This window comes from Panthera uncia, unplaced genomic scaffold (genome assembly GCF_023721935.1).
Source record: "Panthera uncia isolate 11264 unplaced genomic scaffold, Puncia_PCG_1.0 HiC_scaffold_1292, whole genome shotgun sequence".
In the NCBI taxonomy this organism is placed as follows: domain Eukaryota; kingdom Metazoa; phylum Chordata; class Mammalia; order Carnivora; family Felidae; genus Panthera; species Panthera uncia.
This window is the reverse complement of record NW_026057912.1, coordinates 1,359-16,699: the sequence shown is the minus strand read 5'-3', so window position 1 is coordinate 16,699 and position 15,341 is coordinate 1,359. Positions and strand designations below refer to the sequence as shown.

The 15,341-nt window shown below is 37.7% G+C and overlaps 1 protein-coding gene across 1 annotated transcript; it reads right to left on the bottom strand.

Annotated features, from left to right (window-relative positions):
• Positions 1-856: 856 nt before the first annotated feature.
• LOC125916885 (nephrocan-like) lies at positions 857-12,370 on the bottom strand (the record flags this gene model as incomplete). The annotated part of the gene is made up of 2 exons (XM_049623143.1): positions 857-1,973; positions 11,469-12,370. Coding segments are annotated over 2 exons (1,350 nt in total), but the record flags the coding sequence as incomplete, so codon positions are not given.
• Positions 12,371-15,341: the final 2,971 nt, after the last annotated feature.

Sequence of the window (15,341 nt, the reverse complement as noted above, 5' to 3'; positions counted from 1 at the left end):
AGAAAAAGATTGCTAGTAGATTGATAGAAAAAATACTGATTAAAAAAATTATTCTATAGTCACACCTCTATGACCAGACAGGCAATTCTCAAAAGTATGCAGTTCATCAAAAGGAAGGCAGTGTGGGATTGTGGTCAACTCAGGGAAAACAGACTGTAACTCAAAACACAACTCTTTTCAGGGAGGCCATTATAGGGACATCTGTAATATTTAAGGTGCCAGTTTATCTTTCCCTTTTTTTGGTTTCCCTTTGGTCTTGATAAGACTGTCCCACAAGGCCTACTGTCCCTTAGCAGGGATGAACATGTGACCCAAGTTAAGCCAATTAGCCTCTCCTTCTGAGGATATGACTCTTGAGAAGAGGGAAGCGAACACTGGTAATAGCAAGAGCTCTTCATTCTGCACAGAGAACCTCGAACAAGCTGAGGGCCTCTCCATTACATCATTCTGTCTGGGGCCCTGGAGCAGTTCTGATCCCCGTTCTTCCCAGATTCTTCAGTTTTCCTTTGATTCTGTGGGCTATTCCCAATCTTTCTAATACTTTCTTGCTTGCTTGAGTTGGAGTATGTCTCTATTGCTTACAGTCAAAAGCCAGTAGCGTAGACCTGCAGGCATCAGCTTCATATACAAAAGTCAACATCTTATGTGAAAAAATGAGCTACTCTATTTGCAGGAAGTTAGTGAGATGGCAATTTATTTGGCATTATTATTTGTGTAGATTTCAGTATAAAACACTAATTACCTTTTAAGTGGAAGGAATCTTATATCTTCTTACCATTGTCCCTTTCTCCTTTCCTCCCCCCACCTCAATTTACTTCAACTCTGATTTCATTCTTTTTTTTTTTATTTTTTTTAATGTTTATTTATTTTTGAGACAGAGAGAGACAGAGCATGAATGGGGGAGGGTCAGAAAGAGAGGGAGACACAGAATCCAAAGCAGGCTCCAAGCTCTGAGCACAGGCTCTGAGCCTCAGCACAGAGCCCCACACGGGGCTCGAACTCACGGACCGTGAGATCATGACCTGAGCTAAGTCAGACGCTTAACTGACTGAGCCACCCAGGTGCCCCTCTGATTTCATTCTTTTAAAAAAAAAAAAACTTACAAAAAAGACTCTTGCGTATCTAAATTTATTGTATATTTCTGCTTAAGAGATTGAACGCTATAAAACTTCATCTGGAGCACAGAGCATTTTTAAGTCAGTGAAACTACTCTGCCACTCTTATGATGGACACATGTTGTCATACATTTGTCCAGGTCCCCAGAATGTATGCCTCCAAGAGTGAACCCTCACGTAAACTATGGACTTCAGTTGATGATGATGTGTCAATGTAGGTTCATCAATTGTAATAAATGTTCCACTTTGAAGGGGGATTTTGCAATGGGGGAGTCTATACATGTGTGGAGATAGGGGGTATATGGGAACTCTCTATATCTTGGTCTCAACTACGCTATGAACCTAAAATTGCTCTAAAATGAAGTCTATTAGAAAAAAATTTTTTTCTAACCTGTAGGCAAAGCTCATACTTAATCTATTTCATAATCATAATAATCATCATCCATGTTGATTCTGATGCTGGAGTGCTCTTCTGGTTTTGATTTCTTTTTGGTTTCTTTGTTTTTCTCGGTTAGATGTAGTTGATGCTCACATTGTCTCATGATCTTCTTGGAGGACATCCAGCTTTCCCCTTGTCGTTCTGCTGGTGCAGCACATTGTCCCCCCTTCACATCTGTGCCCTTGGCCTTCAGGATCTCCCTCGCTCTTATGAGACTACAGGTACAATTCCACGGATTTCCATCCAGATACAGATGTCTGAGGCGAGGCAACCCCTCCAAGGCTTTGAGGTCTAAGGCAGAAATCTTGTTATTCCTAAGGTTTAGAACCTGAAGCTGCTTCAGATCCTTGAGGTCCCTCTCAGTAATATCCTGGATGGCATTGCCTTTGAGGTCCAGCCTGGCTAAGGTCCCTGGAAGCCTGCAAAAGTATGGAAACAGGATGTGAGAGGAAGCCATGATCAACATTCCATAACTACCTAGGCAACCTGGACTGAGCAACACCAGCCTTTTCTGTACCACCATGTCCTGTTTGAAGCTAGAAAACAAGACTTGTTTTGAAAAATTAAGTCTTATGTATAGGTCTTTAACCCTTTCTCATAGGTCTTGTTTTCTAACCCTCTGAGTTTTCTGGTTCCTAGCCATAAAACTCTTTAATTTCTTTTGTTGTCAAATAGGATCACAGAAACAAATTGATAAGAAAAAAAGTTCCCAATTTTTTAGGTAGCAAAGGCCACGAATCCATAATTTATACGAGAAAAAAAGTATTGAATAAAAACATGAAAAAGTGTTGTTCTTCATGAATATAAAAGGCAATGAAAAAGTGATGCAATGTTTTATGTATGAAATTAGAACATGGCTTTGGTTAATTTTTTTTTAGTGTGTATTTATTTTGAGAGAGAGGGTGGGCACCCACAGTGAGGAGCCCGATGTGGGGCTCAAACTCATGAAACCATAAGATCATGACCTGAGCCAAAATCAAAAGATCATCAAGACCCAGGTGCTTAACCAACAGAGTCACCCAGGCACCCTGGTTTTAAATTTTTATATTTATTGCTGCTGAAGAGGTTGTAAGGTAAGAACTTAAACTCTATTGGTGGGAGTTTAAATTGGTACCATTTTGGAAACAATTTGGTACTATGTATCAAATTTAAATAATGTCATACCTTTCAACTAGGAGATAACAGAAGCAAACAGATTTATTTGCAAACATGTTTGTCACATATTTAATTATACTTATAACAGCAAAAAAAGGATAGACTAATGTCTCCTAATATGTAAATTAAGAGATAATAAACTTATGTGACAATAAAAATCATATACTTATATCATTTTTGAAGTACTAATTCTATGAGAAAGCTTTTCTAACTATGGCTTGAAAATCCAGAAGCTATAAAAGATCAATGAATCAATGACATTAAACATAATTAAAAAAAAAAAGAAATTGTTTATAGCAAAAGACATATGCAAAGTCAGAAGATAAATTATAAACTGGGGGAAAATATCTGCACCTTAAAACCCAGACAAAGTGTGGCACCTGGTGGCTCAGTCGGTTAAGTGTCCAACTTCAGCTTAGGTCATGATCTCATAGCTCGTGAATTCAAAGCCTGTATCGGTTTCTGTGCTGACAGCTCAGAGCCTGGAGCCTGCTTCAGATTCTGTGTCTCCCTCTCTCTCTACCTCTAGCCCATATGAGCTCTCTCTCTCTCTCTCTCTCAAAATAAATTAAAAGAAAAACCAAACCACAGAAAAGCAAAGCCCTGAAGTCTTCAACCATACTCAAAATAGAGAAATGAAAAATAAAACCACAGAGAGATGCCATTTCTCACCTACCAGATTGGTAAAAATCTTAATTTCTAGCAACACATTCTGTGGGCAAAGCTGTGAAGGAACAGACATTCTCATACACAGAGACTAAAGTAGCATAGCCCCTATGGAGGAGAATTCAGCAAAGCCTAAAGAAATAACCTGTGTATTCACCCTTCAACCCAGAAATCTCACTTCTACATATACGGTTCACAAATATAAAACAGCATATATGTGTTTATTATGGTATTACTTATAATACAAAATGATTGGAAACAACCAAATACAACAGTAAAAAACTACTATGCAGTCTTTAAAAAGGAAGGGACTCATTCCTATGAATTACTACAAAATGATTTCCAGAAAGTATGGTTAAGGGGAAAAAGCAAAAAGTAGAATAGTATGTACAGTATGTGTAAGAGGGAAATAAAAATACATGTCCATATATTTGCTTATGTTTGGGGGAAAAAAGAATGATAAACCAGAAGTGAATAAAACTGGTTACTTATAGGAAGTGTTTGCATATGGTTTTAACTTCTGAATCATATTAATGTTTTACACGTTCACAAAACAAAAATGGCAAAGCAAAAACAAGCCCTAAAACTGAATACAAACAGAAACAAACATATCTAATTAATCAATGTTTATGTTGGTGTATAACCCATAAAGGAAAGAAAAAGTACTCTGACTAAATATCCTTGGTGGGTATATCTAAGCCTTAGACACTAGGGACAAAAGGATCTGCAAGGAAACTTCTCTTAGCATGCTTATTATTAACACCACCTAGTAATGAAATTTTGAAACTTTTTAAATGAATGCTCTAATACAAAACAAATCAGTAAGTATATTCATATCATTAGGAACCAAGATTTCATTGTAAAAGAAGATATGCAAATATAAAATAAGAAAAACCCTCTAATGTTAAATGTGAATTGGAGATTTTAATATGAATTCATAGCTTAAAAATACATATTTCCTAATTCTGCATACTGGAAGGATCTAGAAATAAAGTTACACTCTAATGGTAATGCTATTCCAATAGCATAGCACACTGAACACCCAGATCTTAATTTCAGAATTCCAGTTTCCACTTAAAAGAAGCAAGGCTTCTTAGAGAAATGGCTTATTCTATGTCTGGAGCAAGGTAAGCTAGAACATCTGAGCCAGAATGCAATGACATATTCAAAGATAAGCAATATCCATCAGCATGGCTGCTATCAAAAATCCAGAATATAACAAGTGTTGATGAGGATATGGAGAAATTAGAACCTTTGTGCACTGTAGGAGGCAATGTAAAATGGTGTAGTCGCTATGGAAAACAGTATGGTGCTTCCCCCCAAAATTAAAAATAGAATTACCCCATGATCCAGCAATTCCATTTCTGGGTACATACTCAAAAGAATTGAAAGCATGATTGGTCTCAAAGAGATATTTACATATTAAATAATCTTGTACATTATTTACATGTTATTCACCCATATTAAATTCACAATAGCTAAAATGTGGAAGCAATCCAAATGTACATTGACCATGAATTGATAGGCAAAATACAAGATGTACATACAATGGAATAGTCAGCCTTACAAAGGAAGGAAATTCCGGGGCACCTGGGTGGCTCTGTAGGTTAAGTGCCCTGACTTGAGCTCAGTTCATGAATTCAAGCCCCGTGTCAGGCTCTGTGCTGACAGCTCAGAGCCAGGAGCCTGCTTTGGATTCTGTCGCCCTCTCTCTGTCCTTCCCCCGCTCACACTCTGTCTCTCTCTCTCAAAAATAAACATTAAAAAACATTAAAAAACAAACTAAAAAATGAAAAAAACCCCAAACAAAAAACAAACAAAACAAAACAAAACAAAAAAACCAAAGGCAATTCTGATACATTCTACAACATGGATAAACCTTGAGGACGTTATGCTAAGCGAAAAAAGCCTAGCACAAAAAAGACAACTACTATAGTTCCACTTATATGAGATTTCTAGGGAAGTCAAATTCATAGAAACAGAAAGTATAATGGTGGTTGTCAGAGGCTGGGAGAGGGGGAAACAGGGAGTTGCTTCATGAGTGTGGAGTTTCAGTTTTGCAAAATGAAAAAGTTCTGGAGACCAATTACATAACAATAAGAAGGTATTTTACTGAACTGGACAGTTAAAAATGGTTAAGCAAGTTGTATGTGTATTTGACCTCAATTTTTAAAAAAGAGAAATAATGGAGGAGCACCACCAGACACTTGATTTCATCTCAGGTCATGATCTCACGGTTTGTGGGATCAAGCTCTGCATTCGGCTCTGCCCTGACAGTGCACAGCCTACTTGGGATTCTCTCTCTCCCTCTCTCTCTGCCCTTCCCTAGCTCTCAGGCACACATGTACTCACTCACTCACCAGCTCTCTCTCTCAAAAATAAATAAACATTAAAAAAATTTTTAAGAGAAATAATGGAATCGGGTCTCATGAACACAGGGACCACCTTGGAGGGGCACCCACTAGACAAATTTGGAGCAATTTGAGAATCAAAAGAGACTAGCAACTTGAAATGATCATAACACACTGAAAAAATTAAGATTCCTTAGGTCCATAGTGATACTCAGAAAAAGTAGAAAGGGTAAAGGGAGAGAAAAATACTCTATAATGTTCAATGGAAAAAATAGAAAAAAAAAACAAAATTAAATGATCTCAAATACATAAAAACAAATTATGTCTAGACATAGGCTCTTGTTGAGCAATTCTTGGATGATATTTCATTTTTCAACAGATGAAGTTTTCAGTCTTGAACAGGTACTGCTCTATAATCAGGAAAAAAAAAGTTTTTCACTGTGGATACCAATGTGAAAAATGTCATGCTAATGCTTATTGATAAAAAGTAAAAAAAACAAAAAACAGAAGCCCAATTGTGAACCTGAAAATTTTTCTGCTACTCAACAGCTTCATATTCTCCTATTTCCAGATGCTATTTCCATAGAGTGTGAACCCCCTGAGTGTGCACTCATGTCTTTTAGTATTCAGTGACATTTATTGTGGTGGTCCCGGTTATATGATGATTGTATATTTTATGTTAATATCCTAAACTGTACAGTGAATATACATATATAAGTATTTGTGATTTTGATTATTTATTTAAAGTGTTGTCGCCTTAGTTGGAATAAAGTTTACCTTAAAAAGTAGATGAACTTACCAGGGAAAAATCACTTCTTTCATTTTAACAGTTGATAGTTAAATTTATATAACATTTATTTTTTATTTTATTTAAATTTTATGTATTTTGAGAGAGACAGAGAGAGAGAGAGAGAGAGAGGAACAAGTGGGGGAGGGGCAGAGAGAAGGAGAGACAGAATCCCAAGTAGGCTCTGGGCCATCAGTGCAGAGCCCAATGCGGGGCTTGCACTCAGGAACCTGAGTTGAGATCAAGAGTCGGACGCTTATTGGGATGAGCACTGGGTGTTGTATGGAAACCAATTTGACAATAAATTTCATATATTGGGGAAAAAAAAAAAAAAAAAGAGTCTGACGCTTAACCGGCTGCACCACCCAGGAGCGCCAACAGTTTGATAGTTAAATTTAATTTGAAGTCAGTCCCCAAGACAATGTATTTTATGTACATACCAACTGACATAAGGTACATCCCTAAAAGTTATACAGAAAATCTTACGTATAGCTTTTTTCCCCAAGGAAATATGGACTATTAGCAGATGGTGTAGCAGTAAGCAAGACACTATTACCCTTCAGAGTACAAGGGAGAGAAATTGAGGAAAGATATGATAAAGTAAACCAAAGAGTCCAGTCTACTAATTAAGACTTGAGTTCTAACTTTGGCCATTCTTTTTACCAGTACGCAACTTCAGGTAAGTTATTTGGCTTAAAGTTTCTGATTTTCCACCCTATAGATGAAAGTGCCTAATACACGGAAGTCACATAATAAATGTTAGCTAATGAAAATGAGAAAGCCAAGTTTTCTTTTAAACAAATATAATGAACAGTTCTAGGGTGGGTATCTAAAACTTATACCTGCTCTTCCTTTTTTTTTTTTCTTCTGTGTTTCTATGGACATTATAACCAAAATGACACTGTAAGAGAAATCACTAATGTCCTGATTTTGTGAACTTAGGGCGGTCATTTATTGCTTTGATATACTTTGTCTTTATAAGTCTGATTTATGCTCAAAAAGTTTCCCTGATTTTAAGACAAACATGTTTCTAAAAATGCTGTTTGTTCTTTGGGTCTGTGGCTTTTTAAAGTAAAAAGGGGTACACCCCATTTTACCAGTAGATGGCACCTGAGTGTAAGTAAGGTAAAATGCTATGCCTGTGTTAGGTTGTAGAAAGCTATTCTGGATTTGAATTATCCAAATTGTGGATAAAGAAAAGGTGATGTGACTTATATTTGTTCACTGAGCTACAGATTGGTGAAATGAAAAGCAGCAAAAGTGAGACCCAGGTCTTGGGCATTCTAAGTTTTAAGTAGTATAATATATTGTTTATAGCAGAGTAAATCTCAGAGGTGGGTAAATCTCGCGTGGTGGCTAAAATTCCCTGACTCTGGAGTTAGACTACTGTGTTTGATCTTGACTCCACCACTTACTGACGATGCGATTTTGAGCAAGTTTCTTGATACCTCCTAACCTTAATGTTGTAATCTGTAAAATAATAGTTTAAAAAATGTACGTACATTCGCAGGTTTGTTGTAAAGAGTAATCGGAAATAACATGCATATATGAACTCACTGCTGGTTTAGTCAGTACTTAATGTTATGTTAGGTATTATTTTTTCTTTTTTTTAAATGGTTATTAATTTGTTTTTGAAAGAGAGAGAGAGAGAGAGAGAGAGAGAGAAAGAGAGATCACAAGTGGGGGAGGGGCAGAGAGAGAGGGAGACACAATCTGAAGCAGGCTCCAGGCTCTAAGCTGTCAGCTCGGAGCCCATCGTGGAGCTTGAACTCACGAATCGTGGGATCATGATCTGAGCAGATGTTGGGTGTTTGAATGAGCCACCCAGCAGCCCCTAGGTATTATTTTCTATTTCGAATAATGTATTGAGGCAAAAGTAGTAGATATTTGAATATATGTGCACCTGAAAACATCCACTGTTACTTCCTTGGTACAATGTAGAATGGAGGATGGTCGGCAAAAGAAGGGGTTTGTGATTTGTGGTAGGATACATAGCTAGCAACTAAGCAACAAATTAGGTTAGGTTAGCAACTAGTAACAGGTTGCCTGTGTTTATAGTTTATTAATACAAAACTGAATTTTAAAGTACAATTTTGTGTATGAATAAAACCCATGAAAATAAAAAGTGTCCTGTTTTAAGCTTGTGGATAAAAGTCTTAACATTCAGAAATTAAAAAAAAAAACAAAAACAACAGATCGTACTGTGTTTTAATGCTTTATGGGAGGAAAACCACAGAGAACCTTTTCTGGGTCATTCACACTTTCCAATTCAAAGAAAAGCTGGGGAGGTGGGGGGTGATGGAGAATTTAAAAATCACTTTCCACAAGAAGCAGATTGCTCTCACAGCTGGCCAAGTTCTTTGACAAAGTAGATAGCTGTGATGCTTAAGTTAATCCTCATAGGAAAAGCCCAGTCTCATCTCATGTCCTTTGCCCCATTATTCTTGCCCATTACTTCTCAACCCTGGCTGCACATTAAATTGATCTTGGGAGCTTTTTAAAAATGCTGATGCCTGGGCAAAAACTCTTGGGTATCTGCTTTAATTGGCTTGAAGTGAGGTCTGGGCCTAAGTATGCTTTTTTAAAGTTCTCCAGATAATTGTAATGTGGAGTCAGATTCAAGAATTATGGCTAGCTCAGGCTTGCAATTCTATTATACACTCCATTGGGTAAAAGCGTTGTGCTTTCTGTAGTCACTTATTAAACACACAAATGCCCTGGCGGGAGTAAATAATTAAGCTACTTTTCACTCATTAAACTTAGCAGGATTACTTAGCCAAATGCTTTCTAAAAGCTACCTGAATAGAGAAGTCCCCTGGATTCACAGTTTTGCCATGGCTGTTACAGCCCACTGAGAATCCTTGACAAGAGAGTCATTCCCCAATCTCTTTCATGAGTTTTTAGTCTATATGTGATTTGTTTTTTCTTGGAAAAGGGGCATATAGTGATAGAAAGTAAGGCTTGAAATACAGTAGAGAAATGACTGAAATTACAAGTATTAGAGTCTTGACACACTGCAGGCATGTTCTTTATGGCTTTTGTATCAGCTCTTCTGTCTAGAACACTTTCCTCCCCCACCCCCACCCCCAAACAGCTTCACAGCTAAATCCCTCACCTCCTTCCAGTCTTTGCTCAAAGCTTACATTTTTGTGAGGGTTACCATGCTTACCCTATTTCAAATGGCAACCAGCCACCCTTTTTTGTTGTTGCTAACTATAACACCTAACACCATGTAAATGTTATATACGTACACCTTGTGTTTATGGTTACTCTTTCCCTGCTAGAATTTAAGCTGTATAGAACAAGAAGTTTTATTTTTGTTGCACTGGTGTATCTCAAGTGCCTGGTAAAGTGCCTGGCACAAGGAAAACACTCAAAACTTATTTGTTGAAGTAAATTAATTGTATGTATGCATACGCTTATACATTAAAAGAAATTGCTTAATTTCAAATAACCCTGAATATTTTAAAATCTTGATTTCCATTGGATAAATCATTTTTTCATGTTTTGCATTGGGTACAGTTACCATACTATATAACAAACTTCTTTTTTTCAACTAGAAAAAATGAACATCTGGGGGAGCCTGGGTGGCTAGTCGGTTAAGTGTCTGACTTCGGCTCAGGACATGATCTCACAGTCTGTGAGTTCAAGCCCCGTGTCGGACTCTGTGCTGACAGCTCAGAGCCTAGAGCCTGCTTTGGATTCTGTGACTTCCTCTCTCTCTGCCCCTCTCCCACTCGTGCTCACTCTGTCTGTCTTTCTCTCTCTCAAAAATGAACATTAAAAAAATCTTTTTAAAGAAAAAAATGAACATCTGTACATATCAAAGATAATTTTTCCCTTTTTCATTCATAAAAAAAGTTGTTTATTGTAACTAGCAATGCAGATAAGTAAATTGAGTGCCATAGGGTCTTACAGAAGCCAGAAGTTGGTATATTAATTACAAGCAATTTGATAATGATAATCAACAGAGCAAGATGCCTTTTTTTCCTATAAAGCACCAAAAGGAAAACGAGTCCACTGACAGGCACATATAATAAATAACATAACATCTTTTTACGAGAATAATAGGGCTTTATTCTTCTACTTTATTATCTACTTTACAAATGTAGAACATGTAATAAAGTTTACATAAAAAGCATCAATTAATGTCAACATGTACATTAGTCATAGTTATGACTGGGTGGGGGAACAGGATGGTGGGTTGGGCACAGAGGGAGGGATATTTGGAAAGAGAAATTAAGTGTCAGAGTATGAGGATATGTATGTGTTTGTGTCCATATGTGCAGGAGTGTGTGTGTATGCATGTTTGTGAGAGAGAGAACTGAGGAGACAACCGAGAACACAAGGTAAGACACCCCAAATGGACTCACACACCCACAGGCAGACACAGTTAGAAGCAGAACCAGGATTAAGTCCTTTAAAGATCACAGCCCTGAGAAGAAAACGAGTCTCCCAAAAACAGAATTCCAAGTAAATACAAGATGAGATTATACACTTCTGATTTTTTTCATAGCTACTATTTCAATGCTTTTAAAAATATTTTACTAAACTTCCCTCTCATTTCTTTTACATATCCTTGCTTCGCTAGTGGCTGTGTACCTGTTGCTGGATCTCAGGCCACATGCTTAAAAACCAAAATACATTTTTACAAATACCATCCCCATATTATGTTTGTTAGCATACTCCGCCAAAGTGGCGTCGTATATTTTCAAATACAGATCGCCCCTGTTGGTGTCTTGTCTGACAGGTGAGAGCAATTAAGTTAGTGCAGATTCAGTTAGAGGGCTGGGGATTCCAAAAGCCCGTCTAAAACCTCTACCCTGGAACCCTTGGATAGCCTTGATCAGATCATTTACGTTTGCTCTGTTTTTCTTGCTTGTATGCTGTGCTTAATTGCCCCAATCTTCAGAAAACGTTAAAAGGAGTCAACATAAGTGAGAACTCTCCCTTACCTTAGAGGTATAGACAACAGCAGGTTCTGTTCCAGGGCCAGGTTGGAGAGCTGGGAACACATCTGCAGGGCTCCAGCTTCGAACAAGCTGACAATGTTGTTGTCCAGAAACAAGTGTTTCAGGTCTCGGAGGTCCTGGAAGTCTTGGGCTGTAACTCTCTGAATCAGATTATTGCTAATATCTAGTTTTTGTAGCCTTGCTGGTAGTTTAAGGGGCAACGTTTGAACCTGGTTTTGGGACAACTCAAGAGTAGTTAAATTGGCAAGGATCTGTGCCCCATCAATGGAGGAGAGTGAGTTTTCTGACAGATAAAGGTGGGAAAGATTCTCCAAGTGTCTCATGTCTCGAAACCTTACCACTTTGAGCTGGTTTCTCTCCATTTTTAAAGAGAGCAGGGATTTGGGCAGATTAATAGGAATTTTAGTCAGAAAATTACCACTGACACTGAGAAATTGCAAAGCCTGAAGAGAAGCAAAGAAGCTAGCTGGTATAAGATGCAGTTTATTATTCTCCAGGCTCATACTTTTCAGGTGGGGAAGTACCAGTGGTCCAGCTACAGATTCGATAATGTTGCCATCCAACATCAAACTCTGCAAACTGATCAAAGAAGAGAGTGTGCTGGGAGAGAGAGAAGAGATCAGATTGTTTTTAAGTTCAAGGATTTTTAATTTCTTCAGTCCTTCAAAATCAGATCCGTGTAGGACATTTATTGAATTCTCATTTAGTTTTAACACTTCAAGACTGGCTGGCAGAACCCTGGGGACTCGTCTTAACTTATTTTTCCAGAGTTCCAAGGTCTTCAAGGTACTCAGAGTTTTGAAAGTGTCATTTTCTACTGACTCTGTTCCACTGGCCAGCAGAATAAAATCTTCTAGAGCCAACATTCGGGTGAAGCTAGACAGCTACAAAAAAAAAAAAAAAAAAAAACCCGTACACAATGAAATGCAGTTGTCATTCAATACTAATGATACTTCAGATTTCCCTTCAGGACCTCTTTAAAATTATTTTTTAGAAAAGGATGGAAACTCAGGTTCTGACTACTTTTTTTTGAAGATTTTATTTTTAAGTAATTTCTGCTCCCAACGTGGGGCTCAAACTTACAACCCCAAGATCAAGAGTCACATGCTCCTCCTCCTGAGCCAGGCATGCACCCCAGGTCCTGACTAGTTTTATTCATGATTGCTAACATGAAGGATATTAAAAATATGTTAAGCACTTTTACACACTATTGGTAGACATAATACTAGCCAACTTTTTGGAGTGCTTCGGTGGCTCAGTTGGTTCGGTGTCTTGACCTCAGTTCAGGTCATGATCTCACAGCTCGTGGGTTTGAGCCCTGCATCAGGCTCTGTGCTGACAGCTTGGAGCCTGGAGCCTGCTTTGGATTCTGTGTCTCCCTCTCTCTCTCTCTGCCCCTCTTCCACTCATGCTCTGTCTCTCTCTCTCTCTCTCTCTCTCTCCTTCAAAAGTAAACATTAAAAAAAATTTTTTTTACATTGGTCAACTTTTGCTGTACATTCTCTGACCAGCAAGCTTATTTCTAGCCAGAAGTACTTACTAGTTGCACAATGATTTATGAAGCAGGATGTTCTTTGTGGCATCATCTTATAATAGCCCCGAATGGGAACAATCTGGAAATCTTTCACCAAACTATTAGCAGCTGCTAACTCTACAGTGCAAGATTACTAGAGGTTTTCATTATCTTCATTTTGCATTGTTCATATATTTTTAAGTTATAAATTACATTAAAAAATTTTAAGCATTAAACATAAAAATTTTAAATGTCCTAGACACTGCTATCACTAAGATGGGCCTATTAGAGAAACATTTCAACTATGTTATAATTTGAAACACTAGCCTCCATATTCCCCTATTGTTCAAACTGTACTTCATTGATGCAAAAGATCCATGAAGAAACAAACAGGATACACGTGTCTCGATCTCTGTAGAACAAAGATTCCATTCACACATATACCCCAGATCTAATGCTACTCTTGTCCTAGATTTTAGAAATGATCAAATCTGATATGCTTTCTCCATAGGTTGCAAGTTCAAGTACCCCTCTCCTCTCCACATATCTGTCAACCTCCTAGCTTGCCATCTAGGTCTTCTTCTGAATGATGTAATTCTTGGTATTTTGTTCTTAGAGTAAGATCATCTCTAGGCAGAAAGAGGAATTGTTCCAGATTTTCTTCAGCTTGGTAAAACTTCACAAAAATTTTCAATCTGCTTTAGAATTCAATTGCTAAAATTTTCAGGGCAAAATTTTATGCCTTACTAGCTACAGGTTTTAAATGTTTGATTTAATTATGCAGTTGAGCCCTTTTGTAATAACAATTGCATGATTAACACTTTCAAAGTGGGTTGATTTTGTACCATATATTTATTTATCCCGGGAAGACATGTGATGTGAATTATGGTAGATTTTATTTTATTTTAATTTTCTTAAGGAGTTGGGGAGAGGGAGAGAGAAACCCAAGCAGACTCCATGCCCAGTGTGGAGCTCGACGCGGGACTTGATTTCATGACCGAGAGATCTTCACCTGAGCCAAAATCAAGAGTCAGACACTTAATTGACTGAGCTACCCAGGCACCGAATCATGGTATATTTCAAAGCTTCTCCTAATATGATACTCTGTTAGAAAAACCTCATGTTAAAATTTCCATAACAGATGTTTCCAATCATAATAGTTTTGGCGGCTGCTAACATGTGATATTTTCTTAATGATTAATCAGATGTATTAATTAGTCCTAGTCCCAGTAATAATCATAATTTTTTTCTTGCATTTATTGAACATCTACAAGTGCCAAGTACTTTTTTATATTGTTAAAAAAAAAAAAAAAACATAAGCCCCAAATGGAGTCATTTGCTCCCCACCCATGATGGCAAATCAAGACTTAATTATAGTTTTGACCTCTCCTAAAAATGTAACTTTTTAGGGGCATCTGGGTGGCTCAGTCAGTCAAGCCTCAGACTCTTGATTTCAGCTCAGGTCATGCTCTCACAGTTCATGAGATAGAGTCCCACATCGGGCTCTGTGCTGACAGTGCGGAGCCTGCTTGGGGTTCTCTCTCTCCCTCTTTCTCTGCCCCTCCCCAGCTCGTTCTTTCTCTGTCTCTCACTCAAAAATAAATAAATAAACATCAAAAAAAAATTTTTTTAAATGTGACTTTTTAAGAGTCAATCTGAAATTTCTTCATCAGCATTAGTGAGGCAATCACCATGATAAAAACGCTTTCCGTCCCTTCTTCCCCAAAGAAACTTGACCTGCCTGAAACCATCCTTACTTATGTTTTGTTAATAACTCCTTTGCTCTACCCTCCTGCCTATGAATCCTCCCATTTGGTACAACTTCTCAGAGCATCTCTGCTTGCTAGATGAGATGTTGCCTGATTCATGCATCACTTATTATTAGATCTTCAAATGTACTCAGTTGCATTTTGTGTTTTAACAACATATTATCATTAGTTCTTCTAATAACTAGCAAATTTGCTATTATCAAACTTTTGAGAGTTGAGAATTTCAACAAGGTCTATTGGACTCTACAGCCCTTTCTTCTTCAACTTACCATTCTCTATTGCATTTAGTCTACAGTTAATGGTTTTCCAAAAAAGATAAGATCTAGACACAAATCAGAGAGTTTTAGAAAAGCAGAAATTTTAGGGGTACCTGGGTGGCTCAGTCAGTTAAGCATCTGACTTTGGCCCAGGTCATGATCTTACAGTGTGAGTTTGAGCCCTGAGTTGGGGGTCTGTGGTGACAGCTCAGAGCCTGGGGCCTGCTTCGGATTCTGTTTCCCTCTCTCTCTGCCCCTCCCCCGCTCACGCTCTTCCTGTCTCTCTCAAAAATAAAAATAAACATTAAAAGAAAAA